The following is an 18,296-nucleotide window of genomic DNA, read 5'->3' on the forward strand; positions in this document are numbered from 1 at the left end:
AAATGCAGCATCCACCTCAATAATGGTTAAAACTATAAACCAACCAAATGCAGGGTTTCCCCCAGAAAACTTGCTAAGCTTGGTGGTAGGGTGGCCCATCGGCCCACCGGTGCCCAAGCATGTTTTTTTGTGTCAGGGGCCTGACTGATGGCAGTCAATGGTTACCCTATAGGTAACAGATTCATTAATGGAGTAGTAGAACTTAGAAGGAGTGATTCCATAAGGCTTTAAGATCAATGTTAAAAGTTGACTGGAAATTTGAAAATATTATCATTATCATGTGTTATTATAAGACATTTATGTAACACCAGGTCTTACAGATTGCACTCTTGAAATGCTGTTCAACCAACCACAAAAATAAATAAATAATAAAAATATAATTTAGATAAATAATATCAACTGTCGGCACTAAAAACTAAAAAACAACTGCCTGGTGTCTCCAGAGGTTTTTATTTTTTTCCTCAGAGATTTTTGCAATCTGGAGTCACGTAAACATGACCACGCGTCTTTTTCCGGTCAGTCGTCATGGAAACATGACAATCACGGATCTACCAGAGATACTCTGTAATCTACTGTTTGGACCAGAGAAAACAAACGTGTGTAAACGCGAACCGTACGAGCTGAAAAATGAAACGCTGGGTCATTTTCACATCTGGTGAAAGCAGCTTGGCTCACAGAAGTCCGGAGCTCTGACGCTGCAGGGGACGACGTGCTAACAGCTAAAAGCTACTAGCCGCTGCAGCAGCTGGCTGAGTCTCTAGAGCCGCGGCTCGGCTCACGTTAACGGCTACGAGGTCGGTCAGCTGGTGAAGCAGCGGTCTGATGAGCATGATGTCCGTGACATGTCCCGTTATGCGCGACGAAGTTGTGACGTTGTCAGGTGATGAAAAAGACACCTGATCACGTGTTGATGGAGCGCAAAAACTGATTTCAAGAAAATAAATAAACGATGCTTAGCCTGGCGGGGGGGCAAGTAAGACCTGGCGGCCCGCCAGGCTTATAATACACTGGGGGAAACCCTGAAATGACAATTATCAATATACACCACAAAGTTCTGAACAGACACAAGTATTACAAAGATTAGTGAATGGTTACATTTCTAACATTTTAATTTTACCACAATGAAAAACCACTGGGCTTGATGGGGAAGTGGGCTGTTGCTCCACCTCAAATTGGATTAATAATAAGGTTGCTGTAATTGATGAAGGTTCTCAGTTGCTATTGGTCAGCCTAATGCTGCATGATTGATGTGTTTTTTTAAAATCAAGCTAGGTAGTAAAATAGAGAGAAAGTAACCTACAAATCAGGTGCACTAAAGCACAAGAAGGAATGCACACAGCCACATGCTGTCCTCTGTGATGAAACATTTGAAAGCACTGCGAGCCAGGCTGAAATAAAATAGCTTTAAACCAGAGATTTAACAACTACAGTTCTGAGTTGCGGTTCTAGAAACGTAACATGCAGTCACATTATTCAGTGAATAAGATGATTGATCACAGAATGTTTTGTTTGTCATTATGCAAAACCTTACCAGATGAAACACTGGGACTAAAATGTCTGTACACATGGGTCAAAGTTTTTGTGATGTACGAATATTTCCTCAAGTATTGTATTATAAATCCCAATTTATGCTCAGAGAGTGGTGAATGCACATTTCAAGCCTTTTTTTGTGTGTGTACGCAATGTTAATAAATGAGGCCCTGCTTATTTAATCCGCTTCAAATGATGCTTATGATATTTTCACTTGACTGTCCCTTAATACTAAAAACTCTAGCATTGCTCCAGTGTGCTACAGTAAACACTACCATATTAGCTGTGGGACATTCAACAGGTCACGTGCAAAATAAATGGTAACCTTCAGCAATGGCCAAACCTAAAGCTTAGGAGTTTGAACTCATTAACAATCCATCAGTGAGCTTGAGTTTTAAAGCCCATCCTGCTTTTTACATTGCTGGCCCACGCTGAAAAAACAGTCCAAATTAAAATGGTTAGCTCACATATATACCTGTGAACGTTTTCCAGTTGTAGGGACATCATTTTAAGTTTTGCACCAAAACCCAAAATATACCGTATGTGATTAAACATAAATCATACTTTGTATAGCATTATACATTTAGGACGATTGACTGAATCACCTGGCTATAATTTTTATTAAAAGCATTATTTTCTGACTAATTGTAGCTCATACTAATCATTCCCTTAGTTAATAATCATGGTTTACAGCAAACCTGATTTCGCTCAGACGACACCACTTCTGCCTTGCTGAGTTCTATGACACCTTCTCCCCTCTCCCTGCCACACATTCCACACTAAATGCTTTCTAAAAGGCTTCTTCTGCTGTGCTAATATCTGACAATAATAACATATAATAATAATGTTAGCTTATGGTTAGTGTACAGTAAAGTAATCTGACTGTTTTTAAACAATACATACGTAACGTGAATAAACACAAATGATCCTGCGGTTCAACTTGCTTCGCTGGTGGCGAACACACTAATGAACAACAACCATTTCTGATTAAAATCTATTTGATGTGACTCGGACACAAATGTTTACAAACAAGGTAATGTTTTGAAGGTTTATTCACCTTAAACTTAGTCTTTTTAGCTGACTTCCCTACCCCTGAGTTCTCTGGGTTGCATTAAAATTTATAATTTGGCTCTGATCGTTTTAGTCGACATTTTAATGCAGTAAAATCTGTATATTATATCTTTTTAACATAGATCAGAAATTACTGATTGTAATTGTTAGGATAAACCTATATACAGTGTATATAAGGCCTACTTCATTCTGTAGTTTCTTGTTTTCAACAGTTCCATGAAAATTCAATTTTAATAAAACAATTAACAAACATAGATTCCCTAATCAATTAAAAAATTGTTTTGTCAGCAAATTTTACTCAAACAGGTGGAAATATCGCGTTTGATGGGCACTATTTTCAGTTGCTTATTGAAGCACATTTGGCGTTCCACTGATTATTTTGGGCAACAGAACAGTGTATGTGAGATCTGATATGGCCAATTGTAACAAAAAGTGTCAGAGAGGGTTTTTTTTTTGTTTTTCTATCACAATGAGTGTTTTGTTCGAGGTATAAGAGGAAGACTTGTCTGGGCTTCGATCCTGGAGATAAAGGAGAGAACTTTAATCCACTGATAGCTGCTATTTCAACATATTAACCTTTCATTTGCTCTCTGTGGCAGTGCAGATAAAAGAGAGGGCTGGATTTGCTGAAATAGATGGTTCATGGTCTATTTGCACCTGGCCAGTTTCGGGGTTGCTACGTTTTTTTGTTCTGCTCAGAGACAAGGAACCAAGAGCTGCCTGTAGTCTTAGTCAATGTTAACAAAGTTAGTCCAGTCACTGCTGCTCAGCCCTGAGAGAAAGCTCCACTACACAACAATTAAACTCTGCAATTTGGAAAAGCACCAAACAGCTACCTTCTCTCAGGAAAGTCAGATGACATGGGATTCATTGCTCACTTTTTTATTGGTGTTTTCGTATTTTGCACATTTCTCCACCAAACAAAATCATCACTGTAAATATGAGTTATAAAGAGGAATTACTTCACCCCTAGAATCAAATGGTTGCCAGTTATACAAACAGCATACTATATTGTACTGTAGTCTGGTTTATGACTTAGTGTATGATTCAAGAGATAAGTAGTTTTTTATTTGAGTCGATTCTTCTTTTTTGGGTTAAGAAATCAAGCTAAATTTAACATAAATGTGTGAGGACAATGTATTAGGCTAACCTGCAAAAGCCAAGGTGAGGCAAGGTGGGGCAAATCATATCCTGCTCCAGCACATCTTACAGATGCTCAATCAGATTGGGATCTGGGGAATTTGGAGGCCCGGTCAACACATTTATTGTGTTCCTCGAGCTGTTCCTGAGCAGTGTTTGCGGTGTGTCAGGGCACATTGTCCTGCTGGGGGGCCACTGCCATCGGGTAGTGTTGTTGTGATGAGGGGGTGTACTTGATCCACAACAGTGTTTGGATGGGTGCTGCATGCCAAGTGGCATTCACATGAATGCCAGCACCCAAGGTTTCCCGGCAGAATATCGCAATGTTGTTCACGTCATCTGTCAGTGGTTTTAATGTTGTGGCTGACCGGTGTATGCTTAATGCTCTACTCGGCCGTATAGTGAGTTAAGTCAGTAATGAGGAATACAACTTAAGTTTGTAAAGCTATAAGAATGAGATCTCTCTTTTCTGAATATGCTTTCACTCGCAGGTGTGTTAATTGACCTGTAGCTATATGAAGTGTCCGTAGTGTAAAATAATATAGGCCAACAGTAAGATAAAACGCAGCCCTCTTCACTCCTCTGCTCTTCTGTTCTCCTCTCTTCCCCTGAATGTAGTGGAAACACTAGCTTTATTTCATTGAAACTGCTGCTGAGCAGTAGTAGTATCACCAGAGTTTTGTGTGCACTGACATATGATTAGGTGCATATGAGTGTCTGTGACTGTGCATATATTGGTGGTGTTAAGTGTGTGTAAAATTGGAATTGCCACTATTTGCACTTCAGCATAATGGACTTGTATGCTCTCATTTGTAAATCTATTTGGGGACGAATGGCCATATTGCTTCTGTTGCTGCAGCTGTCTCCACACAACAAAACCAATTGATGATTTTAAGCACCCACACTCACCTTTCAGTAGCTCTTACTTTAAAGGCAAAATATGACTTCCTTGAAAGTCTATATGTGAAACTTCAGTAGCTAAGCAAAGCTGACCTATTCAGCGCTGGTGTGAGGATCTGACCAACCCACCCAAATGTGCCCAAATGCCAGTGAAAAAAGCGGAGTCAAATTCCTTGTATAATGCTCATATTTGACCAATTAAGCTGATTCTGATAGAACACAGAAAAGCTATGAATTCTAAATGTTGATGCTTCACACACTGCATTGTCTTCATCTTCAACCAGGCAGCACAGAAGATATCTACAATCAACACAGTTTCAAGGTGACCATCAAAGATTAGTGTTACCAATTCTGTATCCGAGCAAATGTGAAATAAAGTCACAAGTCACTGTTGATGAAGGTTCTTAGTCATCCAGATCTTGGTAATTCTAAGTGCTGTATCGTACGTAACTGGAACAAGAAGCTGAAACACGTCCAGTTGCCTACGATAGCACAGCACTTAGAAAGTCACAATCTCATCTTCTGTTCTTGATTAATGGCATTGTATACTTCAAGATTCAAGATGAATACGCAACACAAGATTGTATAAATACATTTCTATTGGGTTTCCCGGAGCTACGCACACACACACACACACACACACACACACACACACGCACACACACACACACACACACACACAAATAAAAACTATGCTGTTATTCTCAGCTCATTCAGGAGTATAACAAAGAAGTGATGTCCACACAGCAACTGTTTAAGTAAACGTGCATTTATTAAGGATAACTTAACATAGGCAAACTAAGATGTGTTAAGTGGTCAATCAGTAACACTTTACAATAAGGTAGCTGGATGTCCAGCGGCAAGGTGACGTCTTCAACCCAAGCGTAGCTTACATCTCGCCACTGCTGTTGGCTGTGTATGGATAGCAGGGCCGGCATGCCTTGCAGCCCTGCGGATGGCCAAGCCACCGTTTGTGTAGCAGCCAAACATATGTAAGGCTGAGATGAAAACACAATTGTAAAGACCGTGACGGCGATATTGCTTCCCCGAACCTTAAACTGTTTGCCTGCTCCCTCTCAGTTCCACTGATCTAGACAGGTGTGTGTTTTTGCCTCCTTTTCTCTAAAATCAGCCACCAGCTCCTTGGTTTGGCTGACACTGAGCAATAGATTGTTGTCTGTTCACCATTCCTCAAGACAGTTGATTTCATCCCTTTGAACTATTTTTCTTTTTCTCTTCTTCTCAGGAATGCCTTAAGAGAATTTCTTAAAATTTTGTACACATCCACTCAAATGAATTGATTTTATTATTAAATTTTAAATTAGATTTTTTGACCACCAGTACATTGTGTTGGACAAACGTCAAGGTCTGCGTGACCTCAGAAAACACGTTTTTGCCATATCTCCATCTTGTTTAAAATTCCTCTTAAGTCCTCACTACATATATGAGTCTGGACAGACATGGATGTAAACTGATAAACTGGTAGCAGAGGCATACAACCACGAGGCAAAAAATCTGGTTTACTATGTGACTTTATGTGAGTTACTCTCTCATTTGTAAATAAGGGGGTAACATTAACACAACAGCGTTGTTAAGTCAAGCATTATTTTTGCTTCGTGCACCATACTCAATATTAAAAGAGCGAGTTGTACATCATTGTTTATAGGTTTAGTTTTGTCCAAGGCTTGTGTCTTTTAGAATGGATCAGGACCAGCTCTGTCTTCAGTGAACCTGCCCCTCCACTGTTCTCGTCAGCTCATATAGATCATCTGCTTATTCATGGCCAGCCCTAACTCAATCACTCCCTTCCGCCAGAAATGTAACAAATGACAGCAGGGAAATTAAAGCCATTCATCTCCGTCTACCCACATCCTGTTGGGCTTCCTTTTCTATCTTTGAAACCAGGACACCTGTACCATCTTTCTTCTCTTTCTCCTTCTCCTCTTCCAGCTCATTTAAGTCTTTGTCTCTACCTGGTAAGATCCATATATGCCATATGTATCCAGTAAGCTTCCAATCATCATCAGTTTTAAATATACCATCATCTGCATTGGAGGCGTGAATGTCTTGCTATAGTACATGCACTGTGATTTGAAAGATAACATTACAACATGTGTTTTGAGGGAGATTTGATTTAGACTGGAATTATAATTGAGGCCCAAGCACCGACCCGTTAGCCCCTGAACAACTTCCTCTTTCATAGGGAAACCTGCTGCATGCCAGAGTGGCACTAATTGATGAAAATAAGGCCTGTGGTATATATATATATATATACACGTGTACATACACATATATATAAAAATACACACATATATAAGGCCTGGGGTGATTATAGTCATATTCAGTCTTACTACTATAGTATAATACTACTACTACTACTACTACTACTACTACTACTACTAATAATAATAATAATAATAATAATACAAAACTGACGAGACAATGAGTCTTATAGGCAAAATAATATAGTATAATAACAGCTATAATGATGATGTTAAAATGATTTATATTGGCAATGAGGAGTAGGGCTACACAGGGCCCACAGAGAGTCGAGCAAGAGCTGCCTCCCTCAGGGGGATCTTCAATAAACATCATATCCCGGTTCACTTCAAACCTTCCAACACACTGAGGCAGAAACTTGTTCATCCTAAGGACGAAACACCCAGGCATAAGCAGAGTAATGTGGTTTATGCTGTTCAGTGCAGCCAGGACTGCACAGATTTGTACATTGGGGAGACAAAACAACCTCTCCATAAACGAATGGGACAACACAGGTCAGGACTCTGCTGTCCACTTATATCTGAAGGGGAAAAGTCATTTCTTTGAGGACAACTACGTAACATCTTGGCCAGAGAAGACAGATGGTTTGAAAGAAGAGTAAAAGAATCCATCTATGTCAAACTGGAACAACTGTCTTTGAACAGAGGAGATGGCTCAGTAGCCCGAACGCCTCTGAAACTTGAGCTTGCATGTTTCCTTAACGACTCTGTAAGGACACTCCCACACAGAGTTTAAAAGCCTGCAACTCCCCTCCAGTTAGTTAGAACTGAGACGCCTCTTGGATGAGAGGTGAAACATCTTCAAGAAACTGAAACACGTCCAGTTGCCTACGATACAGCACTTAGAACTAAAAAAAAGAATGTGTTCACCTGAAATTTTTTTAGGGCCCCTGTCTGAAGAAAACTTCCTTGCATTCCCATAGGGTCCTTATATGTTTGGTGCTCTGGCCTTAAAGAAGAATAAGAGAAACGTGGGAGAAGAATTCCTTGCATTACAAGAGGGTCTTTGCACCGGTCAGTGCTCAGGCCCTTATAGAAATTCCTTACATCCCCATAGAGTTCTCGCATCAGTCAGTGCTCGGGCCCTCATGAGACGCAACTGTAATTTTACAAGTACAAATGCAGCACTTTGCACACAGTCCAAATGAAATGGACTGTATATATATACAGCGATCAGGCATAACATTATGACCACCTGCCTAATATTGTGAAGGTTCCCCTTGTGCAGCCAAAACAGCTCTGACCTGTCAAGACATGGACTTAAGACCTCTGAGAGTGTCCTGTGGTGTCTGGCACCAGGGCGTTTTATAGTGGATCCTCTGGGTTCTGTATGTTGGGGGGTGGGGCCTCCATGGATCAGACCTGCTCCAGCACGTCTTACAGATGCTCAGCAGATTGGGATCTGGGGAATTTGGAGGCCCGGTCAACACCTTGGGCCCTTTATTGTGTTCCTCGAGCTGTTCCTGAGCAGTGTTTGCTGTGTGTCAGGGCACAGTCTCCTGCTGGGGGGCCACTGCCATCTGGTAGTGTTGTTGTGATGAGGGGGTGTAAGGGTGACATGAAATATTTAAGTTATTGTAACTCAAATATACAAGTTTGTTCCATCCCAAACTCCAAGGATTGAAGATTGTGACCTTGTTAAACTGTGTCTCCATGGTGGTATGGCAAATTTCGATGGCCCACCTTGAAACAGTTATTTGCTTTAATGTGGCTGTGTTAGCATGCAGCCAGGGGGCTAAACACGTACTCATAGAAATAAAGTTACAGTTACAAGTTCTCCGTTGTTGTTTGGTAGAACAAACATGTCTTCATCTACTCCCACCATCAGAGGAAGTGAAGACCCAGTTGATTAACTTTTTTGATGAAACTCTCCCCACAGCAACTCTTATGTTTGTACTAACTGTTTCACTTTGGACTGGATTCTCAGCAAGGGCCAGCAGTGTAAAAAGCATAATGTATTTTTTAACTCAAGCCCAAGGATTGATCAGTACAGGATCAAACTTGAAAAGTTTTGCCATTTCCGTCTAATGTAGCAAGCTGGAGCAATGTTGTAGAAGGATGTATGTTGTGGAGTATTTAGTACAGTATTAAGGGAAAGTGAAGAGAAATTGTGTGAATGTTAAACCTCGTTTGAAGCTAATTTAATAACCGGAGTAGGAGGTTAGATGTGAGGACTGTTTTGTCATGTTGCTCATTGTGGAATTTGTTGCAATGCAAAATCAGCTGGCTCTGTGAACGTTACACAAAATCTCCATCTACTCCATGACTACTGTTGGCCAGTAGTCCTGTGTGTCTCAGGGAGGCTGGGCCATTTAGGCAAAGGAGGTTGCTGCTTGTCTATCTTTGAGAGGCAAGAGGAATATAGTAATTGGCTGAAATAAAACATTACCATATCTCAGTATTATTTATAAAAAAAAATTCTAATAATGTAAAACAAGATAAAAAGGTTGGGTTAGTTTTTCAGCTGCCCCCCAGAATCTTTTGAGTCACCAGCCACCACTGGGCTGTTGGTAAATGTACTTGATAGACACACCCCATGGCACGCTGACTATTGTACTTAAATAAATATACTTTGGATTATTTTTACAAATAAATATGATGAGATGCCTAATCTCCCCCTTGTCTAACTCTGAGAATGAAACACATTACATTTACTAATTAACCTATATTATTAGGTAGGCTACTCCTCCCAAAACACATGTAGGTCTATACCTTATTTTTAATCCTATTTGAAGCCAATAAGCACATATGTTTGTTTTAAAATATTTTTGTCCGCTTAAGATCTACTCTCGTACATTGTCAATAGGATAAGAGAGGTTTAACAATGTTCGAGTGGAGTGTCCCTTTTATTTTTGTAATAGAGTGGTGTAGTCTGTAGTCCTAAAACTCGGTAATCAGTTAGCATTTTTGCACATCCGATTCCCTCGTCTCAAAGTCTGAGTTTTTTTAATTGGTTTACAGTTGAACATCTAAAATAGGGTGTGTGGTTACCACAGGCTGAAGATATTCAAACATTTTGTTCTAGGACATAAAATAATAATAATAATTAATAGGGGTTTAACAATACATGTATTTGTATTGAATTGTTTCGGTACAGGACGTTCGGTTCGGTACAGGGCTGTGCACGGGTGAGTTTCCAGAACAGAAGTTGCGTGTGTTTATTTTCTGCCTGCAGCTACACGTGCATCCCGTTTACATCATGGCTAATGCTAGCGCGAAACCAGAGCTTGAAGACCCTCCCTTGTCACTTAAGTCTCCTGCTTGGGAACACTTCGGCTTCCTGGTTAAATATTGCAATGGAGAAAGACGAGTCCGGCACGGCGCAGTTCCGCCAAACAGCTGGAGACACGAAACCGAGGAATCCCTGTGATAATTACATAATCACACACGACTGCAGTTATACGCGTTATCAACATAACACGAAGTGTTCCCGACTGAAGGATTAGAAGAGGAGCCATATTTTTCTCTTTTTTGAGGTTTTTGTGCTTGTATCAACACGGAGTGTTTTATTTTGAAAATCAACCTGATCTATTGTTGTTGTTTCATGTCAGACTTCCTGTCTGCTCTGTGCTAAATTCGGCTGAATTTCTGCGTTGTGCCGCGGCACTTGGAAACGGCACCACCGAAGTGTGAATATCACTGCTAGAAGAAAAAAAATTACCTTAGTGCAAACGCAGCTGACTTTGGCAATCAAGCAGCCTCTCCCTAGCAACTCAGCCCGTATGAACAACACACCAGTGCAAACCTGGCAGATGACTGAAAGAGACAGTGAAAATTATTTATTTAACTTATTACCAGGCAGCACTTTACAACAGTATTCTATTTTTTTATTTTATTTTCATATTTTGTATAATGTTACAATAAATTGTTGGTTTACAAAAGTTCCGAATAAACAAATTTATGTTTTGCATTTTGTTCCCCTACTGTACCGAAAATGAACCGAACCTTGACCTCAAAACCGGGGTACGTATCGAACTGTGATTTTTGTGTATTGTTACACCCCTAATAATTAAATGTCCTGCAACTTAATTATAAAGCTCTTTCGTGTGTTAAAAACGGCGTTTGCTAACAAGTGTCTAAATGAGACTACAGAGGTTGTCGGGGACATGAAACATCATCACAGCTAACATGGAGACTCATCTACTCACTAGCCGTCTTTACAGGCGCACTTTAGTTACAAACTATTTAACTTTACAACTTGTACATTGATTAGTTTATAGAAAACCTGTATACTAATTATGTAGTAAGACGCTTAGTGGTGGAGCGTGTAAGTCATGCGACCGTGATGTAGTCTGTTTATAGCCTAACATTGCCTTTTTACTGGTAGAGTTTTAATGTACACTTTGAAATCACAAAAGTAGTGTTCATCTGTGAAGATTATCTTGATGAACAAAACGTGCAAGTATCAAAAACGTATGTTTGATGCAGAGATTATTTTTGGCGGTATTCCAAAATGCAATTAAAAAAATCTCATAGGCTTTTTGTTGAGGAAACCAGGATGATGCTAACTTCTGGGTTAGTCTACAAAAATGTGTCATTGCTACACCAATATACGGTGATGTAGTACCGTCAACGCAACAAAAAAAAAAAAAAAAATCGATGTGCAAGTGTGCAGGGGCACATTCAACAGTGTTGGAGACCTTGCCATTAAAAATTACACACAGCAGTGAACAAAATGTTAATTTATCATTGATTCATTTACAAACAAGTGTTTCAATTTCAATGATATACTGTTCACAAAGTTAGTATGTTCTAGCTTTTTTTTCAATGTTAATTTTGATCAAATTATGATCTGTAATAATATAAATAAGAATAATAAGAATAAAAAACAATAATGATAATAATAATCTGAAATGTCCACACCAAAAATGACCATGAATAAGAATCCTACAATATTTCAACCACCTTTTCAAAATACTCTTTACCAAATACACTCCTCCAAAACACAATATACTCAAATCTATTCCACCTCTTATGTGTAAAACCACAAATCCATGACCATAAATATTAGGACATGGACAATCTCCAAAATGAGGTTAAAAGAGTATTGAAACTGCTGTTTTATATTTAAAAGAGACATCAGTCTTTAAGCACTGATCATGATTTCATCATGTTTTGCACACTACAATCCTACCACTACATTAAGTATATAAGTTGCAGTTATATGTGACCTATAGCCAGGTCTTAATTGTTGAGTTTTCTTTTGTTACATGTATACATCAGACGGAGGTTGTCAAGGGGTCATGTGGCAGTGTTGGAATGACATTCAGGCATGTCCCTGCAAGCGAGGGGGATGCAGTGCATGTCAGCATCGAGACGGTCACGCCCAATTCCCCTGCAGCCTTGGCAGACTTACAGAGGGGAGATCGTCTCATCGCCATCGGAGGTCTGAGATGTGTTACTGTACCTTTTTCCACTATTTTTGAAAGTGTCATTTAGTTTTTTGCAGTTTTTTTTGACAGAAAACTTCTTTCCTGTTCTTATTTCTGTCAACAGGTGTAAAAGTGACATCCTCAGTTCAAGTGCCCAAATTGTTGAAGCAGGCTGGAGACAGGGTGGTGGTATTTTATGAGAGACCGGTTCGTCACCAGACTCCCTCTTTTGGAAGCCTGGGAACTCTTCAGGAAGGGTTTGGGCAGATAGAGGAAACAGGTTTTATTTCCCAACCAGGGGGTTATGAAGAGGATCCTGCCCCTATCACCACCCTTTCTGACATATCTGACAGCAAAGACATGGACTCTGAATTTGAAGAGTTAATTGTGGACTCTAAACAAAGCCAGAGTGGTGGCCCTAACAGCAGTACTGCAAATACCAGTGACACTAAGGAAGATTCTTTACTTACAGTAAACCAAAGCCCTAAAAGGACTGTGGCCAACTTGGCCACTAAGCCCCTTGGTACCATCTCACCTATCCTCAACCGCAAGTTGAACCTGGTGGGTCTCCAGTCACCACTAAAGCCCCAGCCCAAAGAATCACCAAAGCCCTCACCACATAAGACCAGTGGTGATCCAGGGGAGGGTTTGCAACGGCCCACCATTCCTCCCCCACCTCCTCCTTCTCGACCCCAAGTGCCGCCAAGACCTCAAATAAGATTGACATCAGCCTCCTCAGAAACCAGTCTTTTAGAAGGAATTGATTCTGTTACAACTACAAATGCTACTATTGCTCCAACACTGACTACCACCATTAGTCCTTCTGAAAAATCTCCAGAAAAAGTACCTCTCACTGGAGCCAATGAGGACAAAGCTGGTACTGAGAAAATGAGTGTGAAACAGGCTGAGGGGAAGCAGTCTACCCGGCCAGCAGAGTGTAGTGATGAACTGCCAGTCCCTTCCACCATGACCAGCAGCAGCAAAGTGGATCAAGCAAAGGACAAAACTTCAGACAACTCCTGCAGCACACGGGACATTCTGGAGGACCACTCTCTCTGGGAATCACCAGAAACCATGTTTCGTAACCAGACAGCCCATTGGAACAAAGCATCTGTGGTGCTTGAGGTGGAGGGCAACCATAAGTACCTTAATGTGGCCCTATGGTGCAAAGATCCCTTTAAGCTCGGCAGTTTATTGTGCCTGGGCCATGTCAGCCTCCAGCTGGAGCATTTAGCCCTGGAATGTATGGCCACATCTTCGGCAGAATACCAGAGCACCTTTAGGTTGGGGCCTCCAGAACCCAGAGCTAACGTCAGCCGCACTGCACTACGTGGCCTCAGTACCCACAAGGGCTTCAATGAGAAGCTGTGTTATGGAGATGTCACTCTGAACTTCTGTTACTTACCTGAGGGTGAGTTGGCGTATCCAGGGGGGCTGGCAGAAAGGGAGCGAGAGGGCAGTCTCCACCATGAGGATCTAAGGGAGAGAGAGAGGGAGCATATCCCCTCAGCACCGCGTGATGACTTGGCCTACAGTGCCATGCAGTTGGTGGAGGTGCGTCACAACTTCCAGGACACCCAGTTCCAGAACCCCACCTGGTGTGAATACTGCAAGAAGAAGGTTTGGACCAAGGCAGCCTCCCAGTGTATGATTTGCGCCTACGTTTGCCACAAGAAGTGCCAGGACAAGTGCCTCACAGAGAATCCCTTCTGTGTGGCAGCGACTGAACGTCGTGGAGCTGACCCTGAAGCCAAATCCACCCTCAACCGGGCCACCACTGGCCTAACACGCCATATCATTAATACCAGCTCCCGCCTGCTTAACCTCCGCCAGGTGCCCAAGACTCGGCTGGTTGAGCAGGTGGCTGATGTTTTGCCTGGAGTGGTGGAACCCTCACCCAAGCACACCCCCAACACTTCAGACAATGAAAGCAGTGATACTGAGACGTATACCAGTGGTGCCAGCCCCTCAAAGCAGCCCGCCAGCAGTGGTGGCAGCAGTAAACTTGTGCGCAAGGAAGGTGGGTTAGATGACAGTGTCTTCATTGCTGTAAAGGAGATAGGCCGCGACCTGTACCGGGGTCTGCCCACAGATGAGCGTTCCCAAAAGCTGGAGTTGATGCTGGACAAGCTGCAGCAGGAAATTGATCAGGAGCTGGAGCACAATAACGCTCTTCTGCTGGAGGAGAGGGAGGCCACAGATGCCCGGCGCAAGGCCCTAATAAGTACTGCCCTGGCCAAGTCTGGGGAGAGACTCCAGGCCCTTACCCTGCTCATGATCCACTACCGGGCAGGCATTGAGGACTTAGAGTCAGTAGAAAGCACCTCTCCTTCAGAGCAGCAAGGTTTTAAAGGCAAAGGAGAAGCCCTGGAGGAAGAGGCCCTGATGGGGACAGAGGTCTATGACAGTGACATATGCAGCCCTGTCGAAGTGCAGCTGCTGGATGACATTACTGAGGAGCAAATCTGTGTGGAGGCTCTCCAGTAAATAAGCCTAGAAAGAAAAAGAGGAGGAACAAGTAATTTGGGCCCGGTGCCTCCCAGCAAATTTAAGTCTAGCTTGTTTTTAGAGATTTGGAAATTTCAGAAATTGGTTTTAAATATCAGGGATGTTGCGGTCCAGTGTCTGATTCACATATTTTTTTATTTTACATTAAAAAAAATTTCCTCACTTAGGGTTCATAATTAACCTGTTATTGATTTGCACAATGTGATGCCGTTTCCATGCTCTTGGTTTTTTAAAGGGAATTATAAGAGCTACACTATTATCTGCCCACAGTTGTGCTGCATGTGTATCCTCTGGTTTTGTTATTCTGTGGCTTCAAAATGTCTTTGTAAATCAGTTCGCTTTTTTGTCTCAACTGATATGACATAAGGACTAGAAAATGTGCACATTTCTGTTGTGTTGTAGTCTGAATTACCTTAAATTTAGAGAAGGAAAATATTTGTTCAGAATTTGTTTGCTGTGAATAACAAGCCCATATGAAGGTGAACTAATGGAGTCTTTAACAGTGTGGATACCACTAGAGAAAGCAGGTTTAGACATCCACCTCAGTGGAACATGTCATTTCTCTGAGGACCCTGCAAGTGGTCATAAATCTTTTTTGTTTTGAGCACTTTTATACTATATTTGGATTTTATCCAAAGCTTTTGGGGTTTTCAGCAGCTGCATAAATATTTGTGAAATCTTATTTCCCTCTTTCTTTTGTTTTATTTGTTTGTATTGGTAAGGTCAAAAATGTTGACCATATAACCCATTTGTTATTTTTCCTTGGAGCTTGTAAGGTGGTAATTGTCCTTGGCTATAATGAACCAATTCTTATTTGTTTGTTTTGCCCAGTGAAATTTTTTTTAGAAAATCCCAACAACATCTAAAATTCAGCTGATGCACATTGCTAACCGATTAAAAATTCCATGGGTGCAATGTAAGAATGGCACATAAGTAACTTTTTATGAATGTATGTTCTCTGAATGAATGTTACTCAGTAGCTATCATGATGTTAATAAACTCTCGATCTCTTATTTATTTGGTTAAATGTTTGTGTGCGTATATGTATGAAGATCATCTCTATACTTCAAACCTTATGATGTGATTTCGTGCAGATCATTTGCCTTTGTGAGTTTCAAGCCCAATGAATTCATGTTTAGCCCTTTCTATGTTCTGTGTATATCCATCTGGTTGGCATTGCCCCCCCACCATTTCCTTTCAAAACATCAAGCATTAATGTAGCCTGTTACAGTGATTCTATCATAACAAGCTCCAACCCCAAAGTGCTATCCTCAGACAGCCACTGTAAAAGAACTGTACGTGAAGAGGGAATATCTTGCTGTTGCATATCAAAAGATTCAATCTGGGTTTGTTCTTTTTTGCCCTTTTTCTATTCTGATAGTTATTTTGCCAATTAGTTCTACATCACATATGTCCTGCACAAAAACATTTGAGTTTGTTAGTGTTCTTAAAAAATATCAACAGCAGGCTTTGGTATGAGTCCATCAGTACTGTGAAGTTCAAGTATAGAGTTGATGCTCCTTTGAAAGTAAGTAGGCATTTAGACAGAAAACAGCTCTGTGTCTGAAAAAAGTAGATGATAAAACACAATCCAGAATCCAGTTGTAGTAATAGGTTGATGAGTTGGGTTTAAAAAACCTGAACAGTTATTGAGGCAGCAATCTTTTTATCTTTTGTCCAGACAATCACAGTGTAAACCATATAAATATTTGGTTTGGGTTACAAAGTAATCTACCAGGAATGTGGAGTTTTTCTTGTTTTTTTGTTTTGTTTTGTTTTGTTTTTTTTACTGAATATTAGCTGGCTTGTTGCAGCAGTCAAAAGAACAGTTGTTCTTGCACATAAGAAGTGGTTATGTGGGTGATGTGCTTACACACTGACGACCAACTATCAAAATCATTGTCCTCTTATTGTACGTGTGGAAGGGCACAATGAGGAACGATGGCCCAAGTACGTTTAAAATGGCCTTTAATGTTATATAAATATAGTTTTTTGCAGTACCATATTAATTACTCATGGCCTGACAAAATGGTCTGTGGCCAGGTACCTGGGGTTGGGAGCAACTGCCCTAGAGATATCTATAGATTTTCTTGTACAAAAAACAAATTGATAGTAGATTTAACACTATGAAAACAACAAAACACCCAAAATGCATTGAGCACTCGTCCAAGCTCATGGAACAACTAGAAGTAATCAGCTAGGTTCAGAAGAAGCATAGACACAGTTCCTGCCCTTTTCTGTGTATAAGATATGTTGCTTATGTAGATAATGGCTTACTGGCTGCTATACTTTTCAATCTCTCTCAGTCTCTCTGTATCTTTTTTGTGCATTATTTTTGAAGGAAATTAAGCTGTTAATCAGAAATGAATCCCAATGTCTGTGCTTTATATTCTCATTGATCTCCTCTTTAAAAATGTTCAGTCTGTGTGCCCATCTTTCTGATAATGTAACCCTGGTTTTGGGGGCCAACGAGAACCTGACAGGAGTTCACTCTGTAAACCCCTCTCTATCCTTTATCCTTAATCACTGCTGTTGCTGCTGATGCTTTTGTTACAATGTGCTTTTCTGCAGAACTCATTATCACATGCTTCTTCAACCCACCCCTACCTAAAGCCCTAACTTTTGAAACCTTGAAACTGCGCTTACAATATGACTGCCCACCCTGGCTTTCAGCAGATCAAGATGGTGTTTTTTTTGTGTATGTGAGGGATGTTGTACACAGAAGGTTCATGTGATGAAGCTTTATTGTACATAACATAAATAAACAAGCTCAAATGTATTCCCATCACACTGCTTTGTGGTTTAATCAGCTCACACAGGAGAACTTTGAAAGCGAAATTTGTGATCTAAATCTTAACGAGTCGCAACACCAGCAAATCAAAACATTGCTTTTTCTGTGCCTCTTTCAAGAAGCACCAAATGATGACGATGACCAGATGATGACAAAATGATTGCCTTTCTAGAAAAAGAATTTTACAATGCTCTTTAGGTCTATAGATTTTGACCATAAAACATTCATCTTATTAGGGTTCAAGTCCTAAAGGGAGAGAACCCTATATTGTGCAAGTTTATTTTTATTGTTTATCTTATTGCTGTGAGCTGGAATGAACATGAAACTTGGCCAATAACTGGAAATTATGTGCAAATGCTAACGAAGAAATACAAGCTCAATTGGCCAGAAGAAGGCCCAAAAATGCAGCTGTACCCCTTCAGCCATAAGTCCAATTGGCTTGAAGTTAGACACACAAGTCCTGCTTGATGTGGTCAAACAAAATAGCCTCTTCGATCAAAAAAAGACAGAAGATGCCACAAACAGGAAAAACGTGTCACAGAACCCAGTGGACAGAATTTCACCATTACGGTGTGTCATATTGACAGATGCAGTCGGGCGTGGCTCATTACATATTTGCTCATGACTCAAGATGCCTTTGAGCTTCCTGATTGAACTCATTGGTTACATCCTTTTCATAAAATTTTGTTCAAATCCGATGAAGGG

At 40.7% G+C, this 18,296-nt stretch overlaps 1 protein-coding gene across 1 annotated transcript in view; it reads left to right on the forward strand.

Annotated features, from left to right (window-relative positions):
• Positions 1–17,579, forward strand: part of pdzd8 (PDZ domain containing 8) — a 63,652-nt gene extending 46,073 nt beyond the window's left edge. The window contains exons 4-5 of the mRNA XM_084375640.1: positions 12,144–12,306; positions 12,417–17,579. Of these exons, the coding sequence (XP_084231766.1) occupies positions 12,144–12,306; positions 12,417–14,779 (2,526 nt within the window). The 3' untranslated portion in view covers positions 14,780–17,579. The remainder of the gene's footprint in view (positions 1–12,143; positions 12,307–12,416) is intronic.
• Positions 17,580–18,296: the final 717 nt, after the last annotated feature.

The sequence above is a fragment of the Pagrus pagrus genome, assembly GCF_965226575.1.
Source record: "Pagrus pagrus genome assembly, chromosome: 15".
NCBI lineage: Eukaryota > Metazoa > Chordata > Actinopteri > Spariformes > Sparidae > Pagrus > Pagrus pagrus.